This window comes from Chrysemys picta, chromosome 1 (genome assembly GCF_011386835.1).
Source record: "Chrysemys picta bellii isolate R12L10 chromosome 1, ASM1138683v2, whole genome shotgun sequence".
NCBI classification, from domain to species: Eukaryota; Metazoa; Chordata; order Testudines; family Emydidae; genus Chrysemys; species Chrysemys picta.
The window spans coordinates 315,085,043-315,101,414 of NC_088791.1; the positions used below are offsets into that span (position 1 = coordinate 315,085,043).

Below are 16,372 nucleotides of genomic sequence, written 5' to 3' on the forward strand. Positions count from 1 at the left end.
ATTAATTTTAGCACAGAGTCAAACATTAAGTGCTTTCTTGAATCAGTGCTAAAGTGTTGTCCTCAACAGGGATGGACATAAGCACATGCTTATGGACCCTCCTGAAATTGGGTCTCTTACTGCCTTTAGCAAAAGCACTTAAGAATATACGTAACGAGTTAAACATTTATAGTTTAAATTTATCTCTCAAAGTTAAGCATATACTTAAGTGCTTTGCTGACCAGAGGTTTCAAGCACATGTTTAACTTTAAGCAGGTTAGTAATACTGTAGTCCCACTGAACTCAATGGGACTATTCATTTGCTTAAAGTTAAGTTTGTACTTAAGTACTTCACAGAATTGGAAATTTAGTTCCCAAAACATAGAAATATTAAAATTGTGATTATAGTGCTTGAAATTTATTTTACAATCGAGTAACTTTTCTATCTCATGAGTATTTTGTACTGCTGTTGCTTGAAAAAACAGGCATTAAGTAATGTTTTAGTTACTGAAGTTGCACCATTGCCTGGAGAATCAGGAAACATTTCACAGCAACAGTCAACAGATTACTGAGCATTATATGTTAGATCAGAGGTAGGTAACCTATGGCATGTGTGCCGAAGGCGACACGCGAGCTGATTTTCAGTGGCACACTGCCCAGGTCCTGGCCACTGGTCTGGGGGCGGCTCTGCGTTTTAATTTAATTTTAAATGAAGCTTCTTAAGCATTTTAAAAATCTTATTTACTTTACATACAATAGTTTAGTTATATATTATAGACTTACAGAAAGAGACCTTCTAAAAACGTTAAAATGTATTACTGGCACGCGAAACCTTAAATTAGAGTGAATAAATGAAGACTTGGCACACCATTCTGAAAGGTTGCCGACCCCTGTGTTAAATAATCTATTGACTAGTGCTGTGAAACGTTGCCTGATTTTTTCAGGCAATGGAACAACTGTAATCATTTTCGGGGACCTGGTGCCAATTCAGCCAATCAAAATAAAGAAATTAAAAATGTGTATATTCATCTGCTTTTCTATTAGTAGTATATCTAAAGTTAATACATACTCATGGTCAGAAGAGAGTAACAGAAATTTAAATAAATTTCTTTATCAAAACAAAGCGCTAGCAGCTTTATTTCTTTGTAGAAGTAAGCATCCCTATGTCCATTCTTCTATAATGAGGAAAATGAAAAAGTCGTGCATCTTTGCAGGAAATGAATCTCATGGCGATAAGATATATAAAAACAATTTTCTTTCTTTCATCTCAGTAATAATTGATAGTTATTGATAGATTCTTAAATCATTAGGAATACCATACCAATTACCTACTTTATAGTAGAATGCTGTACTATGATTTCTTGAGTACTACAGGAAATATCATTGCACAAACCACCATATTGCCTGCATTAGTCAAACAAGAGCAGGGAACAAACAAAACTTTAGAGGCTGAACATATACATCTGGAAATCAGATTCCTTATGCAAAATAAATATATTGAACAGACAAAGAACAAAGGACAGCAGATTTTTTTAAAATTATCTTTTGACTTTCTGCCACTTCGTGTGTCTTCTGTTTTTTTAATGGAGACATTAGTTAAAAGAACTCTCTCAACCCATAATCAAATGTTAGTTGTATTTAAGTACAGCATAGCAATGACAAATGAAGAAAGTTTAAAAATGTAGTATACTGTATTACTCTTTATAATACTGCATTAAAGTCCCTTTTGCTAAGGCTATGAAGGACTGATGTACAGAAATATGGGGTACCAGCATTTATGTTTGGCAAAATAAAAATGGAAAAGAAAATTATAGCATTGCCATCAGACATTTTTACAAAATAAATGTCTAGATGATCACATGCCTTACGCTTACACTCATTTTGAATATATATTTTATTTGAAGGGGCAATTCAGAGAGTCACAAATAAGGAAAGGACACTAAGGTTTTAATAAGGGCAACAAAAAAGTTGTTTTCACCAGTATAGATTCACATTACAGTACACCAATATTGACAGCATTCTCTTTTGTCTATTTTTGGTACATAAGATGGAATCTCTCTACATAACCTTATAAGGCTTCAGTAACTAAAAAGTAAAAAACCTATTAGTTTACAATTTATTTAAAAATTTGAAAGACACAGCAAGTTCTAAACTTTAGTAGTGCTACCCATACACAACCGTCTGGTTGAAGAACCCAGTAAAAGAGCCTCCTTTCAAGGAAGCTTGCAACAGTAGAGTTGTGCAATATGGATGTTTCTTACTACAAGAAAAAAAATTACACATGGCACATTCTCATTCATATTTCGCAATGTAAAAAGTTACAAACATACCTAATCAAATAAATAATAATAAAAAAAAATTTGAATGTGTTTGTTAAGTATCCTAAAACCACTACGTAAGAGGATAATGGCAACTTTCACTCACGGATTATTTACATGGTAATACCCAGGTCAGGGTACACTGCTACAAAACTCATAAAACGAAGAGTAAACTTGAAATGGTTTCCATAATAAAGGTCTAGCAGCATGACTATCTAATGCTGTTTTGTTTTTCCTGACAGCTTTTGGAAGTTTGTTTTAATCTATATCTTCATCCAGTTCATAATTGTCTTTATCATAAATATCTTTTACTAAAAGAACCCGTACGAGCATGTGTTCCAAAGTGTTGCGGTCCAGTGAAGTGGAAGTATACCAGACAGGGCTATCTGAGGAAACAGAGCATTCCGGTTGTAAATAGAACACATCCATTCTCTGATTAAGATTCTGTGGGCTAAAAGGAAAAAAAAAAATGGTCAAAAGAGTCAAAGTTTCACATGACAAATCTACACAGGTTTTGATTTTTAACATCCTGTGTGTACAACTATAATTGTGCATATACATATTAGGAGTTGAGGATTAATGTGGAAAAATACTGCCTTCTGGTTTGAAAATGGGACCTTATGGTGGCATAAATGGCTTCAAGCATTCATGTCCAGCTGAGGTTGCTTTTCGATCTAAGGTGCTGTAGCTCTCTATAAACTAAAAACTACACCTCTACCCCAATATAATGCGACCCAATATAACACGAATTCTGATATAACGCGGTAAAGCAGTGCTCGGGGGGGGGGGGGGGGGGGAGAGGGGCTGGGCACTCTGGCGGATCAAAGCCAGTTCGATATAACGCAGTTTCACCTATAAATCGGTAAGATTTTTTGGCTCCTGAGGACAGCGTTATATCGAGGTAGAGGACTATTATATATTTCCTTAAAATTAAAAAAAGGTTGACGCACAGTCAACCTGTGGAACTCTCTGCCCAAGGATGCTGTGAAGGCCAAGACTATAACAGGGTTCAAAAAGAACTAGATAAATTAATGGAGGATAGCTCCATCAATGGCTATTTGCCAGGATGGGTAAGGATGGTGTCCCTAGTCTCTGTTTGCCAGAAGCTGGGAATGGGTGACCTGGAATGGATCACTTGATGATTACCTGTTCTGTTCATTCCCTCTGGGGCACCTGGGACTGGCCAGGATACTGGGCTAGATGGATCTTTGGTGTGACCCAGTATGGCCGGTCTTAAGAGAGAAACGAAAAAACCTTTTTCCTGCCTTTTCTCTCCAAGGTTTGGTTGTTGGGCATAGGCCTTACTATTTTGCTGCCTTAGCTTCTGAGTCCCTATTATATGGTTCCTCTTGTTTCTCCTATGAAGCTGCTTTGCAGTTTCCTACTGAGCCATGCAAATCTGGTGAACTTGGTGCTGTTGTGGCTCAGATGCATCTCAGCATTCTTAGACAGTGGAGAGGATTCTTAAGGAAATTCTCAACACAAAGCTGCCCATCTAGTTTATGATTATATTTTTAAATTATTCTCCTCCCCCTTAAATATTACAGATTTTAAGAGCCAATAGTATTGGGACATGCTTTTTGCCTCAAAGTATTTAGCTGGCTTTTTCGGACTGGCACTTGCAGATTGCAGACAGGGCAGGCCTACACTACACAGCCGGGATCGACGCTCTGAGATTTATCCACGGGCGGTCGATTTAGCGGGTCTAGTAAAGACCTGTCAAATCGACAGCAGATCGCTCTCCAGTCGAGTTTCTCCCATTGATCCCTCGCAATGTAGACCCCGCAGTAACTCGACCTAAGGTACGTAGCGTAGGTCGACTTACCACAGTAGTGTAGACATAGCCTCACTCAGCTGCAAGAGCAGCTACTTTCCTACTTTGATAGAAACAGACATCATTGTTGGAAGTTGTTTAGATTTGAAATATTATATTTAAACATTTTAATATTCTCAACTGATTCTCAACAATCAGACCTGTTTGCTGAAAGTGAGAGGTGTCCCTTTAAAATTTCAGCTGCAGGTTATCAGCTGATTCTCAAGTACCAGTTTCAAAACCCACTTACAGAATATAGGGACCATTACTTGAAAATTGAGAGAACAGTTTTAATTAAATGTTGTTTTAAAGAGGTATTTTACAAAATAACTTCAACTGTGCAGGAAACCTCTCCTCCATTGGGTCAGAGTATTAACAAGGTGTGGCAGCAAACAAGACCAGAAAAGACAGCCTGCAATTGCAGTAGGGAAAATGACCAAAAGCTATTTTAAGATATTGTACTTTACAATTGTGACATTATTAGGAACAGAAGAGCTATTTTGAAAGCTTCTAAAATTGTTTGCTTTTCGCTCTCCTTTCACTATTTTCAATTAAGTTTCTTGAAAGTGTTTTGTATGCTCCATCTACTGGCTACATAGCAGTAGTTAACAAAAATCTACCTCTACAACGTGCTATTACATACAGTCTTCCCAAGGTGTGTGATTCTAGTGTCTAAGCAAACATATTTTAGCAGGGCAAGGACTATTTAATGGGAACTGGTTTTCAAATATTTAATAGAACACTAAAAACCACAGTGAGAAACCAAAGAGGTAAAATTCTATACTTGGACTTTGTTTCTGCCATACATTCAAATTATATCTTCACTTTTAAGGGATAAAGTGCAGTTTGCTAAAACATTTTGGGCTTTATATTATACTTTGTGAAATTTCTATGGAACTTCTCAGATTATTTAAAAGTTGTAAAATGTTTCCCATTTTAAGTTCTTCAGTTTTCTACCACATATACATTTCCAAAACATTCAACTTTTGAAATGAAATTTTCTAAAGTTTTGTCTGCCTGAAGCTTTTTTATTATTAATTATTATTATTAAATAGTTCTTTTTGAAAAACCATTCATCCATTTCTAAGTCATGGGCTAGTGAAAAAATTATTCTTTCTCATTGTGAAAAAATTCAAAGCATGTATTCTGCCTGGGCAACAACAAAACAATCTGAACTTGAAATCTACCATATAAGCAGCAGTCTTCAAATGAGAATAAACTCTAGAATTTTTTTTTTAAATTATTCGATAATATTTACCTGCATAACAGAACTTTTCATTAAATTGTAACTAATGTGCAACTTATTTTCAGTGGGATTTTTGCCTGACTTGAGAATTACAGAATTGGGCCCTTAACACCAATTCATCAATTTACAAGCAATATAAAGAATGCAGGGGAAGACATAACATGATCATGGTTTGCTCAAACTAATATTTATTTCATTCTGAAGAAACCAAAAGAATATTAGTATGCATCTGGAGTCCAATAAGAGCAGAATTACAGCTGTTTGAGAGTCTTTCAATCAGTAACAGAAAATACTTGTCTTCAACAAAAATAGAGAATATTTGCTTGGAATAACAACATATCACCACAAATAAAAGGCACTAACTTGGTGTTGAACATTTGAATCTCTACAAGTTTAAATACCTTGTGGTTTTCTTTTACATCATTCACATTCTTATTTAACATCTAAACAAAAAGGAATCAAAAGATAATGGAGCTTTATAGGCCTAGGTTACCAAATCCAGAAATCAGTAGTAACTGAAAGTTGTTGCCATCACGTGACTTTTCGAAGGCCTATATGAAATAAGACTGTTTTGCAGTCCAATTAGTGAACAGATATGCATACCACAAGACACATCATCAATATATGAATCAACTGGGTCTCCTGTTGGCAAGTCTGAGATTCTCATGATTTAATAGATATCGAAACCAAACCATACTCTTACCCCTAGATGGAGTGTCTTTCTGCAGAGCAGAAGGGGGAAGTTTGTGCTGCAAATTTCAGTGCTTTCAATCTGCCTCTTTCCCCAAGCAATACATTCACTTTATTTGTGTAAACTTTATTTCACATTGCACCATAATAGTCTCTCCTTCTGCACCCTCACAATTCTAAAAAACATACGTATACTAGTCCATGAAACACTTACCTCTTAGATAGATAGCACTCAAACATTTTTACAGGACATCTAGCAGGATTTGATGTGTTTTCAATTTGTTCAAACACTGGCTCATCATCTTCATGTTTCCTTTTTCCAGTAGTAATTTTATCTTTAAAAAGGAAAAAACCCACCTGAGCCCAAACTTGAAAACATAAGGTAATTTCATTTTTATATTTAACATAATAGATTAGGGTGAACAAAAGTACAACCCAGAATACTGGAGATGCAGCCCATAGACAAGGTTCCAAAATTTGACATGGAGGCTACTTGGATCAAGATGGAACATTTAATGCAGGGACCTTGTAGTCGCTGCAGACCACACATTCATATTAAAGATCCAGTAGCTACAAGCTGCTCAGTTTTATGCAAATTAGGTACGGTCCTCAGGCTCCTGGCAAGGTGCCAAAGTGGCCCTCAGTTGGGCAAAATTTGGATGCCTCTGTAATACTTATTTTGAAACCGATAATAATACCTTCACTATCCGCGCCACATAGGGAAGAAACTTGATATCGAAGACAAGCTTTGCTGTCCATTGTTCGAGGATTTTTTTTCCACTGTCTAAAAACGGTGCCAAAGGAAAGTCTTAAGTGCTGCTCCACTGTTTTCAGGCCAAAATATTTAGTGTTAAAGTAGAACAGTGTATTCAGAAGAGCAAATGGAGAGTGTGATCCTAGCTGTTTTATCCTCCAAAGATAATCTTCTTCAACTCGAGAGAATATTGACCCTTCCGAGGGGGGAAAAATGTATTAGAGAAAATACAATGAGGAAACAACCCATATTTCAAAGAATCAGCAACTTCTATCAACGGCAAAAATCAAACAAAATGTTCAATATTCAATGGAAAACTGCCCACATCCCTAAGAGGAGAAATTGAAACCCACTGATTCAGGAAGAGAAAACTGCAATTTCCACATAAGCAAGAAACACAAGCAGCACTTTTTTTGTTAAACTATTTCAACAGGATTCTTAAATTGTCACTCTCATAACTGATGCCACTTCATAAAAAAGTGAAGGTCAGAGAAAGTGACCAACCTTGGGTCCTTTCATAACAAAACTCTGTTTTTGGGTTGGGTTTTTGAGTTTTTTGGCACATGTAAGGGCCCCTGACTGACCCTCTCAGTTTTCTGATCGCAGATAGATGCCTCATCCAGAAAAGACTCCTATATCACTTTAGGTGGAGAAGTCAGCTAGGGCAGCAGTTGCTACCTAAAGAGGCTACAGCAGACCTAAGATCACTGGAGGAAAGGGAGAAAAGAAAAGTGCACCTGCCTCCTTCTCATGGGTTTGCGGTAGAAAAATTCTAGTGCAACTTGACAGCCCACAATCTCAAGAGGGAAGAAAGGAGAGGGGCTGGGAAATAGCACTTTTACCCCTTCCTCTATTCCCCAAAAAGAGAGATAGGGAGAGAAACAACCCTATACTCCAGAAATGGGGGACAGTTGGGGAGGTCTGGGAAGGAAAAATTGTGACTGCCCCCATCCAACTGGAAGTGGGGGCAACCTTGAAAATAAGACTATAAACAGCCAGCTCCGAAGAGAGATGGGAAAGAGTGCTGTGGGAGTGTGGAGTACAGCAGGGAACACAAGAATTACAGAAACTGGTCTTGTGTGCTCAGCTCCCTGAGTGACGTTGTTAGCTGGACCACTGAGCTTGTCTCTCCTGGCAGCACTCTGATATACTGGGAGAGAGGGCAGAGGAGACTAGAAATGAGTTCCTCTCCTACCTCATATTTCCCCCCCACACCCTCAGAGACTCATCACAGGAGATCTGCCCATTCCTGCTGAGACTGAGAGGTTATGGGGGTAGGTGCATCACAGTAACCAAAGTGCCTAACTCTGCAGCCCCACTGAGCACCCTACAATGCTCTTCACACATACCAAACTCTCTCCCATCTTTTTTCAGAGGTGGGTTGTTTCTCCTCTTATTCTCAGGGCTGCTCCAGCTTCAAAGGAGGAGTGATGACCACAAATGCTCCTTCACAGCCCCCAAGAGCTACCTCTCCCATTCCTGGGGTGGGGAACGATGGGGTTTGTTTCACCCCCTATATTCTGAAAAGGACCCAGATACCTTTGGGCAAAGAGGAGGCAGCACAAGTGATGCGCCTAGGCCTTCTGTTCGCTCCTCTGTTGGGTGTGTATGGCTAGTGCGGGTGTTCCTCCCCTAAACTGTACCAGATAGCTTACAGGAGTGAAGGGATACAGGTTCACTTTCCCTGCCATTTCCTAAGTTGTCTTAGTGTTGCTACATCTTCTTTGCAGAGCTCTGCTCAGTAGGCTGACCTCATCCCCTGCAATGACTGGAGGAGGGGAGGGGGAGGGGGTAGCGGGGGCCAGGTAGGCAAGGTGAATGACACCTACCGTTTTATTTATTTGTTTTAATGTTATCAATCACCATCACAAGGCACACAATATTTGTTTGGGCACACAATATTTGTTTGTGTATATCTGCAGTATAGAGTACAGAACTGTTAACAGAAGACTGTACATGACAAAAAAGAAAATTACCATCTGGAAGTATGCTTGGTTGCCAACTTTTAAGGATTTTATTTAATTCCTGCTCAAATGTCTCGTAGCTTGGATTAATAAATATGTTGTCTTTTCGATTGCTTCCATACAAATACTAAAAACAAGAAAAACAAAGAATATTTACTGTGTTGGGAGAATCAGTGACAAAACAACATATGTTATGAGCCGGCATTTCTTCTCACAAAACAATGAAATTTTCTAATAGTTTAGCAGTTGTAGGCTCGCTATAAAACAAAGTAGTGTAGCATTTAAGTCACATAACATCTAATATTGGGCACAACAAAATTAAAGAGAAAAGTATTGGAGAAAATATTAAAGATAAAAATATTGGTTTAATTAGAAGCCTAATTCACATCAATGAAAAGGATTTTTTTAAAAAAATCTCTAAAAAAGAAAGTATTTAGTTATGGCACCAACACTTATTTTTCATTTCCAACTAGGTCTTCAGAGTAGATACATTTTTAGCAGGACTACATTTTAAATGTAAAGTGTGATTATTGACAACAATACAAATGACAGAATTACCTTTACTTCTAATACAGAGCAAAGAAAAATATTTACTCATGGTAATGATATGCAGCATTACAAGAAATGCTTGTTAGCCAGGCATTACAAGAAAGCCTTGGAAACAAGCCGGGAGAACTGGAAGTCCTAGCACAGTCAAGGAATTATGATGTGATTGGAATAACAGAGACTTGGTGGGATAAATCACATGACTGGAGTACTGTCATGGACGGATATAAACTGTTCAGGAAGGACAGGCAGGGCAGAAAAGGTGGAGGAGTTGCATTGTACGTAAGACAGCAGTATGACTGCTCAGAGCTCCAGTATGAAACTGCAGAAAAACCTGAGTCTCTCTGGATTAAGTTTAGAAGTGTGAGCAACAAGGGTGATGTCGTGGTGGGAGTCTGCTATAGACCACCAGACCAGGGAGATAAGGTGTACGAGGCTTTCTTCAAAAATTAACAGAAGTTACTAGATCACAGGCCCTGGGTCTCACTGGGGACTTCAATCACCCCAATATCTGTTGGGAGAGCAATACAGCAGTGCACAGACAATCCAGGAAGTTTTTGGAAAGTGTAGGGGACAATTTCCAGGTGCAAGTGCTGGAGGAACCAACTGGGGGCAGAGCTCTTCTTGACCTGCTGCTCACAAACAGGGAAGAATTAGTAGGGGAAGCAAAAGTGGATGGGAACCTGGGAGGCAATGACCATGAGATGATCAAGTTCAGGATCCTGACACAAGGAAGAAAGGAGAGCAGCAGAATAAGGACCCTGGACTTCAGAAAAGCAGACTTTGACTCTCTCAGGGAACTGATGGACAGGATCCCTTGGGAGAATAACATGAGGGGAAAAGGAGTCCAGGAGAGCTGGCTGTATTTTAAAGAATCCTTATTGAGGTTGCAGGAACAAACCATCCCGATGTGTGGAAAGAACAGTAAATATGACAGGTGACCAGCTTGGCTTAACAGTGAAATCCTTGCTGATCTTAAACACAAAGAAGAAGCTTACAAGAATTGGAAGATTGGACAAATGACCAGGGAGGAGTATAAAAATATTGCTCAGGCATGCAGGAGTGAAATCAGGAAGGCCAAATCACACTTGGAGTTGCAGCTAGCAAGGAATGATAAGAGTAACAAGAAGGGTTTCTACAGGAATGTTAGCAGCAAGAAGGTGATCAAGGAAAGTGTGGGCCCCTTATTGAATGGGGGAGGCAACTTAGTGACAGAGGATGTGGAAAAAGCTAATGTACTCAATGCTTTTTTTGCCTCTGTCTTCACGAACAAGGTCAGCTCCCAGACTACTGCACTGGGCAGCACAGTATGGGGAGGAGGTGACCAGCCCTGTGTGGTTCAGGACTATTTAGAAAAGCTGGATGAGCACAAATCCATGGGGACGAATGCACTGCATCCGAGGGCGCTAAAGGAGTTGGCAGATGTGATTGTAGAGCCATTGGCCATTATCTTTGAAAACTCATGGTGATCGGGGGAGGTCCCGGATGACTGGAAAAAGGCTAATGTAGTGCCCATCTTTAAAAAAGGGAAGGAGGAGGATCTGGGGAACTACAGGCCAGTCAGCCTCACTTCAGTCCCTGGAAAAATCATGGAGCAGGTCCTCAAGGAATCAATTTTGAAGCACTTAGAGGAGAGGAAAGTGATCAGGAACAGTCAGCATGGATTCACCAAGGGCAAATCATGCCTGACTAACCTAATTGCCTTCTATGAGGAGATAACTGGCTCTGTGGATCAGGGAAAAGCAGTGGACGTGTTATTCCTTGACGTTAGCAAAGCTTTTGATACCGTCTCTCACAGTATTCTTACCAGCAAGTTAAGGAAATATGGGCTGGATGAATGGACTATAAGGTGGAGAGAAAGCTGGCTAGATCGTTGGGCTCAACGGGTAGTGATCAATGGCTCCATGTCTAGTTGGCACCGGTATCAAGTGGAGTGCCCCAAGGGTCGGTCCTGGGGCGGGTTGTGTTCAATATCTTCAATAATGATCTGGAGGATGGCATGGACTGCACTCTCAGCAAGTTTGCAGATGACACTAAACTGGGAGGAGTGGTAGACACGCTGGAGGGTAGGGTTAGGATACAGAGGGACCTAGACAAATTAGAGGATTGGGCCAAAAGAAATCTGATGAGGTTCAACAAGGACAAGTGCAGAGTCCTGTACTTAGGACAGAAGAATCCCATGCACTGCTACAGACTAGGGACCGAGTGTCTAGGCAGCAGTTCTGCAGAAAAGGACCCAGGGATTACAGTGGATGAGAAGCTGGATATGAGACAACAGTGTGCTCTTGTTGCCAAGAAAGCGAACGGCATTTTGGGCTGTATAAGTAGGGGCATTGCCAGCAGATTGAGGGATGTGATCATTCCCCTCTATTTGGCATTGGTGAGGTCTCATCTGGAGTACTGTGTCCAGTTTTGGACCCCACACTACTAGAAGGATGTGGAAAAATTGGAAAGAGTTTAGCGGTGGGCAACAAAAATGATTAGGGGGCTGGAGCACATGACTTATGAGGAGAGGTTGAGGGAACTGAGATTATTTAGTCTGCAGAAGAGAAGAATGAGAGGGGATTTGATAGCTGCTTTCAACTACCTGAAAGGGGGTTCCAAAGAGGGTGGATCTAGACCAGGGATAGGCAACCTATGGCACACGTGCCAAAGGCTGCATGCGAGCTGATTTTCAGTGGCACTCACTCTGCCCGGGTCCTGGCCAACGGTCCGGGGGGCTCTGCATTTTAATTTAATTTTAAACAAAGCTTCTTAAACATTTTAAAAACCTTATTTACTTTACATACAACAATAGTTTAGTTATATATTATAGACTTCTAGAAAGAGACCGTCTAAAAACATTAAAATGTATTACTGGCACGCAAAACCTTAAATTAGAGTGAATAAATGAAGACTCGGCACACCACTTCTGAAAGGTTGCCGACCTCTGAACTAGACTGTTCTCAGTGGTAGCAGAAGACAGAACAAGGGGTAATGGTCTCAAGTTGCAATGGGGGAGGTTTAGGGTGGATATTAGGAAAAACTTTTTCACTAGGAGGGTGGTGAAGAACTGGAATGGGTTACCTAGGGAGATGGTGGAATCTCCTTCCTTAGAGGTTTTTAAGGTCAGGCTTGACAAAGCCCTGGGTGGGATGATTTAGTTGGGGATTGGTCCTGCTTTGAGCAGGGGGTTGGACTAGCTGACCTCCTGAGGTCCCTTCCAACCCTGATATTCTATGCTTCTATGATTCTAAAACTGGTAGACTGTGCAAGGCGCCTGAATATTCTGCAGTCTAATGTCTAATTATCTTAATCTTACAGACAGAAGTGGTTGCTCTTTTGAACATTGACCAAGAATTAATTATGAGGGCTATACTAGTATTAGACATTATCCTCTCTGGAGACATTTCTAAGAAATGGAGTATTGGCTTCTTAAAACTTCCACTTAAATATTATCTTAGTGAAAACAAGCCTGTTGCTAGTGAATACAATAAAACATGTGCTCACTTCTGGAAATGGCTTCTATTTTTGTACACATCCTTGAAATAACATTAAACACAGCACTCATTTGTATTAAGCAGAAGTTCAGCATATCTTGACTACCTTATCTTTGCACTTAGTTTTATAATAGGGAAAAATGAATCTGTACACTTTCTTTGAAGTCTTAAGTTTCTGAATACACGGTACCTTAGTTCAGAGAATTGATTTGGAATGGATACACATTTACAAAAATGCTTTCTTGAAAACTTAAAACGCTTACAAATATTTTCAATACCGCAGATATGCAATTCTGAATTTATTACAATTCTAAATCAGATAATGCAACAAGTCTGTATAAGAAATCTCAAGAGGATCCCTCCACTTATTTTTTTCCTTGTTTTGGTTAACACATTTACCTGGTCTTGAACGTATTGATGCTTTTTTCCAAGTGTCCCTTTAAAAAAAATATTCTTATGTGCTTTCAAAATATATCAATGTCAGAAAAACAAATACAAGTAAGGTTTCTACACAACCCCCATTATGCTCAAAGTCTGTACCGAACAGAGAATAAGACTCATCACTGCAGCACTATCTAGTCCCAACAACGATGGTAATTCTATTGGGGGAGAAGAAATGTTCTCTGTCCTTCCCTCTGCCTTCCCCAACAACTTGTCGGACAGTATTAGTACAAGTTACTAAAACACTACTGATTAGATTTAGATCCATGGGAATTTCCACTGTGTCTGAATGAAGGCTTAATACTGTTCTCAATTCATTAGTTTTTTTTTTTTTTTGCCTGCCTTGATAATTTCTCAGCTTTCTTCCTCAATATAAATGTTACTCCTTTGATCTGAAAAGAGCATACATTTCTTAGTTTTCCGTAATATACTGATCTCTCAATTTAGTTTTCCTCCATAGAGTACTTATCTGGTTTATTTGAATATACAAGTCTGAGGTTTTTTTTTCATATTAATTTTGTTTTATTACTAGCAAAATCCTTTAACAACTAATATCTGACATAAGCCTTCATAGCTTATCAAAGCCCCCTCTGCTTAAGCCCTTTAACAGTTTTCCTGGAAGTTATATTTATTCTCCATTCCATGGATTCCAGTCTAGGGCTGTATGCTGGGAGGAAGGGATGTAATGACCTAAGAAATGAGTTAGGTTTTGTTTCACATAGGGACAATGGGATCAAATTTAGTACATTGTCACTTAAAAATATTCTCAGTGCTAGGCCCCAGGAGAAAGTCTGAACCTGCTTCTGCTTGTAGGGAAGGGGGAAAGGCAATTGAGGATACTTCCTTAAAATGCACAAAATCTGGCATTAACAAGATGTGTACTTGCTGTCACCCTGACTCTCATGTGTGTATAGCCTCTAATCCCCAACTCATTTTTGTCTTTGTGGACTTTAAGGTCTTTAGTGCAGCAACCAAGTCTTCCTATGTATTTGAATTGCATCTACCACAACTGGGCCCTAAATCCCACTGGGACCTATGGGCACTATCCCAATTGAAATATGAAACACAAATACAAACAATAGTTGCAATGGCATGATCAATAAAGAATGCTACTCCAATGTCACAATATATTATTTTTGTATTAGGGTTCCTGATATTCATATCCATGCAAGACAAAGCACTAACTATAAACTTAAAATTAAATATATGCCTAATATTTGCAACAGAAAAATAGGCAGGGTAGAAGAGATAAAAACAATTTGGAGAGAGTACAACTATTGGGAGAGCACTGTTTTATAAGCAGATGGCTTATTTTTTCAGTACTGTACATCTGGTTTTAAAAAAATTTAACAAGGGGTTCTGATGTCAGAGTGATAGAAGATCATGCAAGGACACTGGTGGAAAGCTACCTGAGATTAAACTACATTTTCTTAAAAACGTTGTATATTTTGCCAAATAAAGGATGTTGTCTTTTCCTCGTGATTGATATTTGGAAAGTTATCATCTAGCTCCCACTAGAAACTAAATAGTTGGAGAAGAATTTCTTAAAATATTTTTGATTGTTTTAGGGATTCGTTATTTGATTTCAGTCCCTTCCCTTAACAATAAGAAAGATTAGCTAGGGTGATAGCTGGTTAAAGAAGAGCTGGTGCTCTATATTAGACATATATATAAATGATGTTGGACTGACTGAAATTTTCAGCCTTATCATTGTCAGCTCGGAATTTAGAATGTTTAAACTACAGGCTGCTTTCTGCACCACAAACAGAAAATAAAATTGAGATGCCCCTTCAAAGATAAAAGTTATGGAACACCTTCTTTATCTAAGAAACTAATGGTCTTTTACTGTCTTTATCTGCAATGGAATTATAATGGCTCTTTTCTGATCTGAAGTATGAAAGAATTTTAAATCACTTTGTATAACTATTAAACCTTTTTACATTCCCCAAAATAAGGCAGGCTAATAGTGCTCAGTATTCAGCAAAGGCAGCTCTGCCCAATAAGCATTCCACCACACAGCTGTCCCCTCCATCCACTAACGAATAAATTAGTCATCGTTATCAATGTTGCTTCCACAGTTTGTGAAAATAGTCATTTTCTGTGTAGATACAGTTAGTTAACGGTTTCATTCTGCTTGATCATTAAATCATCTTAGGCAATCCACACAAATTGCAACATTTGAAAAATTGTTTTTGTCAGACACAAGTGAATGTAAGTCAACTCATTCCTTACCTTCATTTAGCACAAGGTTTAAAAGTATCATGTTGTACCACCTTTCTTTCAAATTTCCAGATGTATTTGCAGTTCATCATCAAAACACACACCTTTCCATTATGTAATTTATATGATCTCTCTGCATTCCAAATTAACACAGCTCCTATGTTCATAATGCCTCCTAGCCACTTATCAACCAATAAATCCACATTTTCTTATCCCCAATTCTTTCATTAAAGTATATATCAGAGTCAAATCATCAGCTCCATAGTCTACTGCATCTTCTAGATTACTAACCTCCTGAATCCCAAGACACAGATAATAGATGCTGTCAGGTGTATAGTTCTCTCCATTCGGTCTTCGAATTTCATTGACAAAACGTGACAAGCCATAGTTTAGCTCAGCTACAGTATGCGATAGCAGATCTTCCTTTAATTTCACAGATTTTGCTGTAAAATAAAGATAAAACAAATATAACATTACACAACAACATTAACATTACTTGCTATGGGAGGGGAAATGGTTTAGATCAGAAGTTCCCAACCTTTTTTTTTTCCCCGGAGCCCATCCCAACATACTATAAAAACTCCATGGCCCACCTGTGCCACAATAACTGGTTTGCAGCATAGAAAAGCCAGGGCCAGACTTAGGGGGTGGCAAGCAGGGCAACTGCCTGGGGCCCCATGCCACGGGGCCCCCACAAATTACATTGCTCAGGCTTCAGCTTCATCCCCGAGTGGCGGGGCTCAGGGACCTGGGCTTCAGCCCCATACCGTGGGGCTTCAGCTTTTTGCCCTGGGTCCGAGGGAGTCTAATGCTGGCCCTGCTTGGAGGCCCCCCTGAAACCTGCTCGAGGTCCCCTAGGGGGCCCTGGACCCCTGGTTGAGAACTACTGGTTTAGACATTCTCTGTGCAGATTAATAAGTGA

The 16,372-nt window shown here is 39.2% G+C and overlaps 1 protein-coding gene across 31 annotated transcripts in view; it reads right to left on the minus strand.

The window, feature by feature from the left end:
- Window positions 1–1,855: 1,855 nt before the first annotated feature.
- ZMYM2 (zinc finger MYM-type containing 2) overlaps window positions 1,856–16,372 on the minus strand; it is a 186,047-nt gene continuing 171,530 nt past the window's right edge. For 27 of the 31 annotated variants that reach the window (XM_065595363.1, XM_065595471.1, XM_008169366.4 and 24 more), the window contains 5 exons: window positions 15,742–15,893; window positions 8,777–8,891; window positions 6,745–6,996; window positions 6,261–6,381; window positions 1,856–2,748 (listed from right to left, as the gene is read on the minus strand). In XM_065595363.1, coding sequence (XP_065451435.1) covers window positions 2,556–2,748; window positions 6,261–6,381; window positions 6,745–6,996; window positions 8,777–8,891; window positions 15,742–15,893 — 833 coding nt within the window. In that variant the 3' untranslated portion in view covers window positions 1,856–2,555. Of the gene's footprint in view, window positions 2,749–6,260; window positions 6,382–6,744; window positions 6,997–8,776; window positions 8,892–13,188; window positions 13,227–15,741; window positions 15,894–16,372 lie in introns of all 31 variants that reach the window. The other 4 variants (XR_010601090.1, XR_010601089.1, XR_010601088.1 and 1 more) reach the window with 2 other exon arrangements.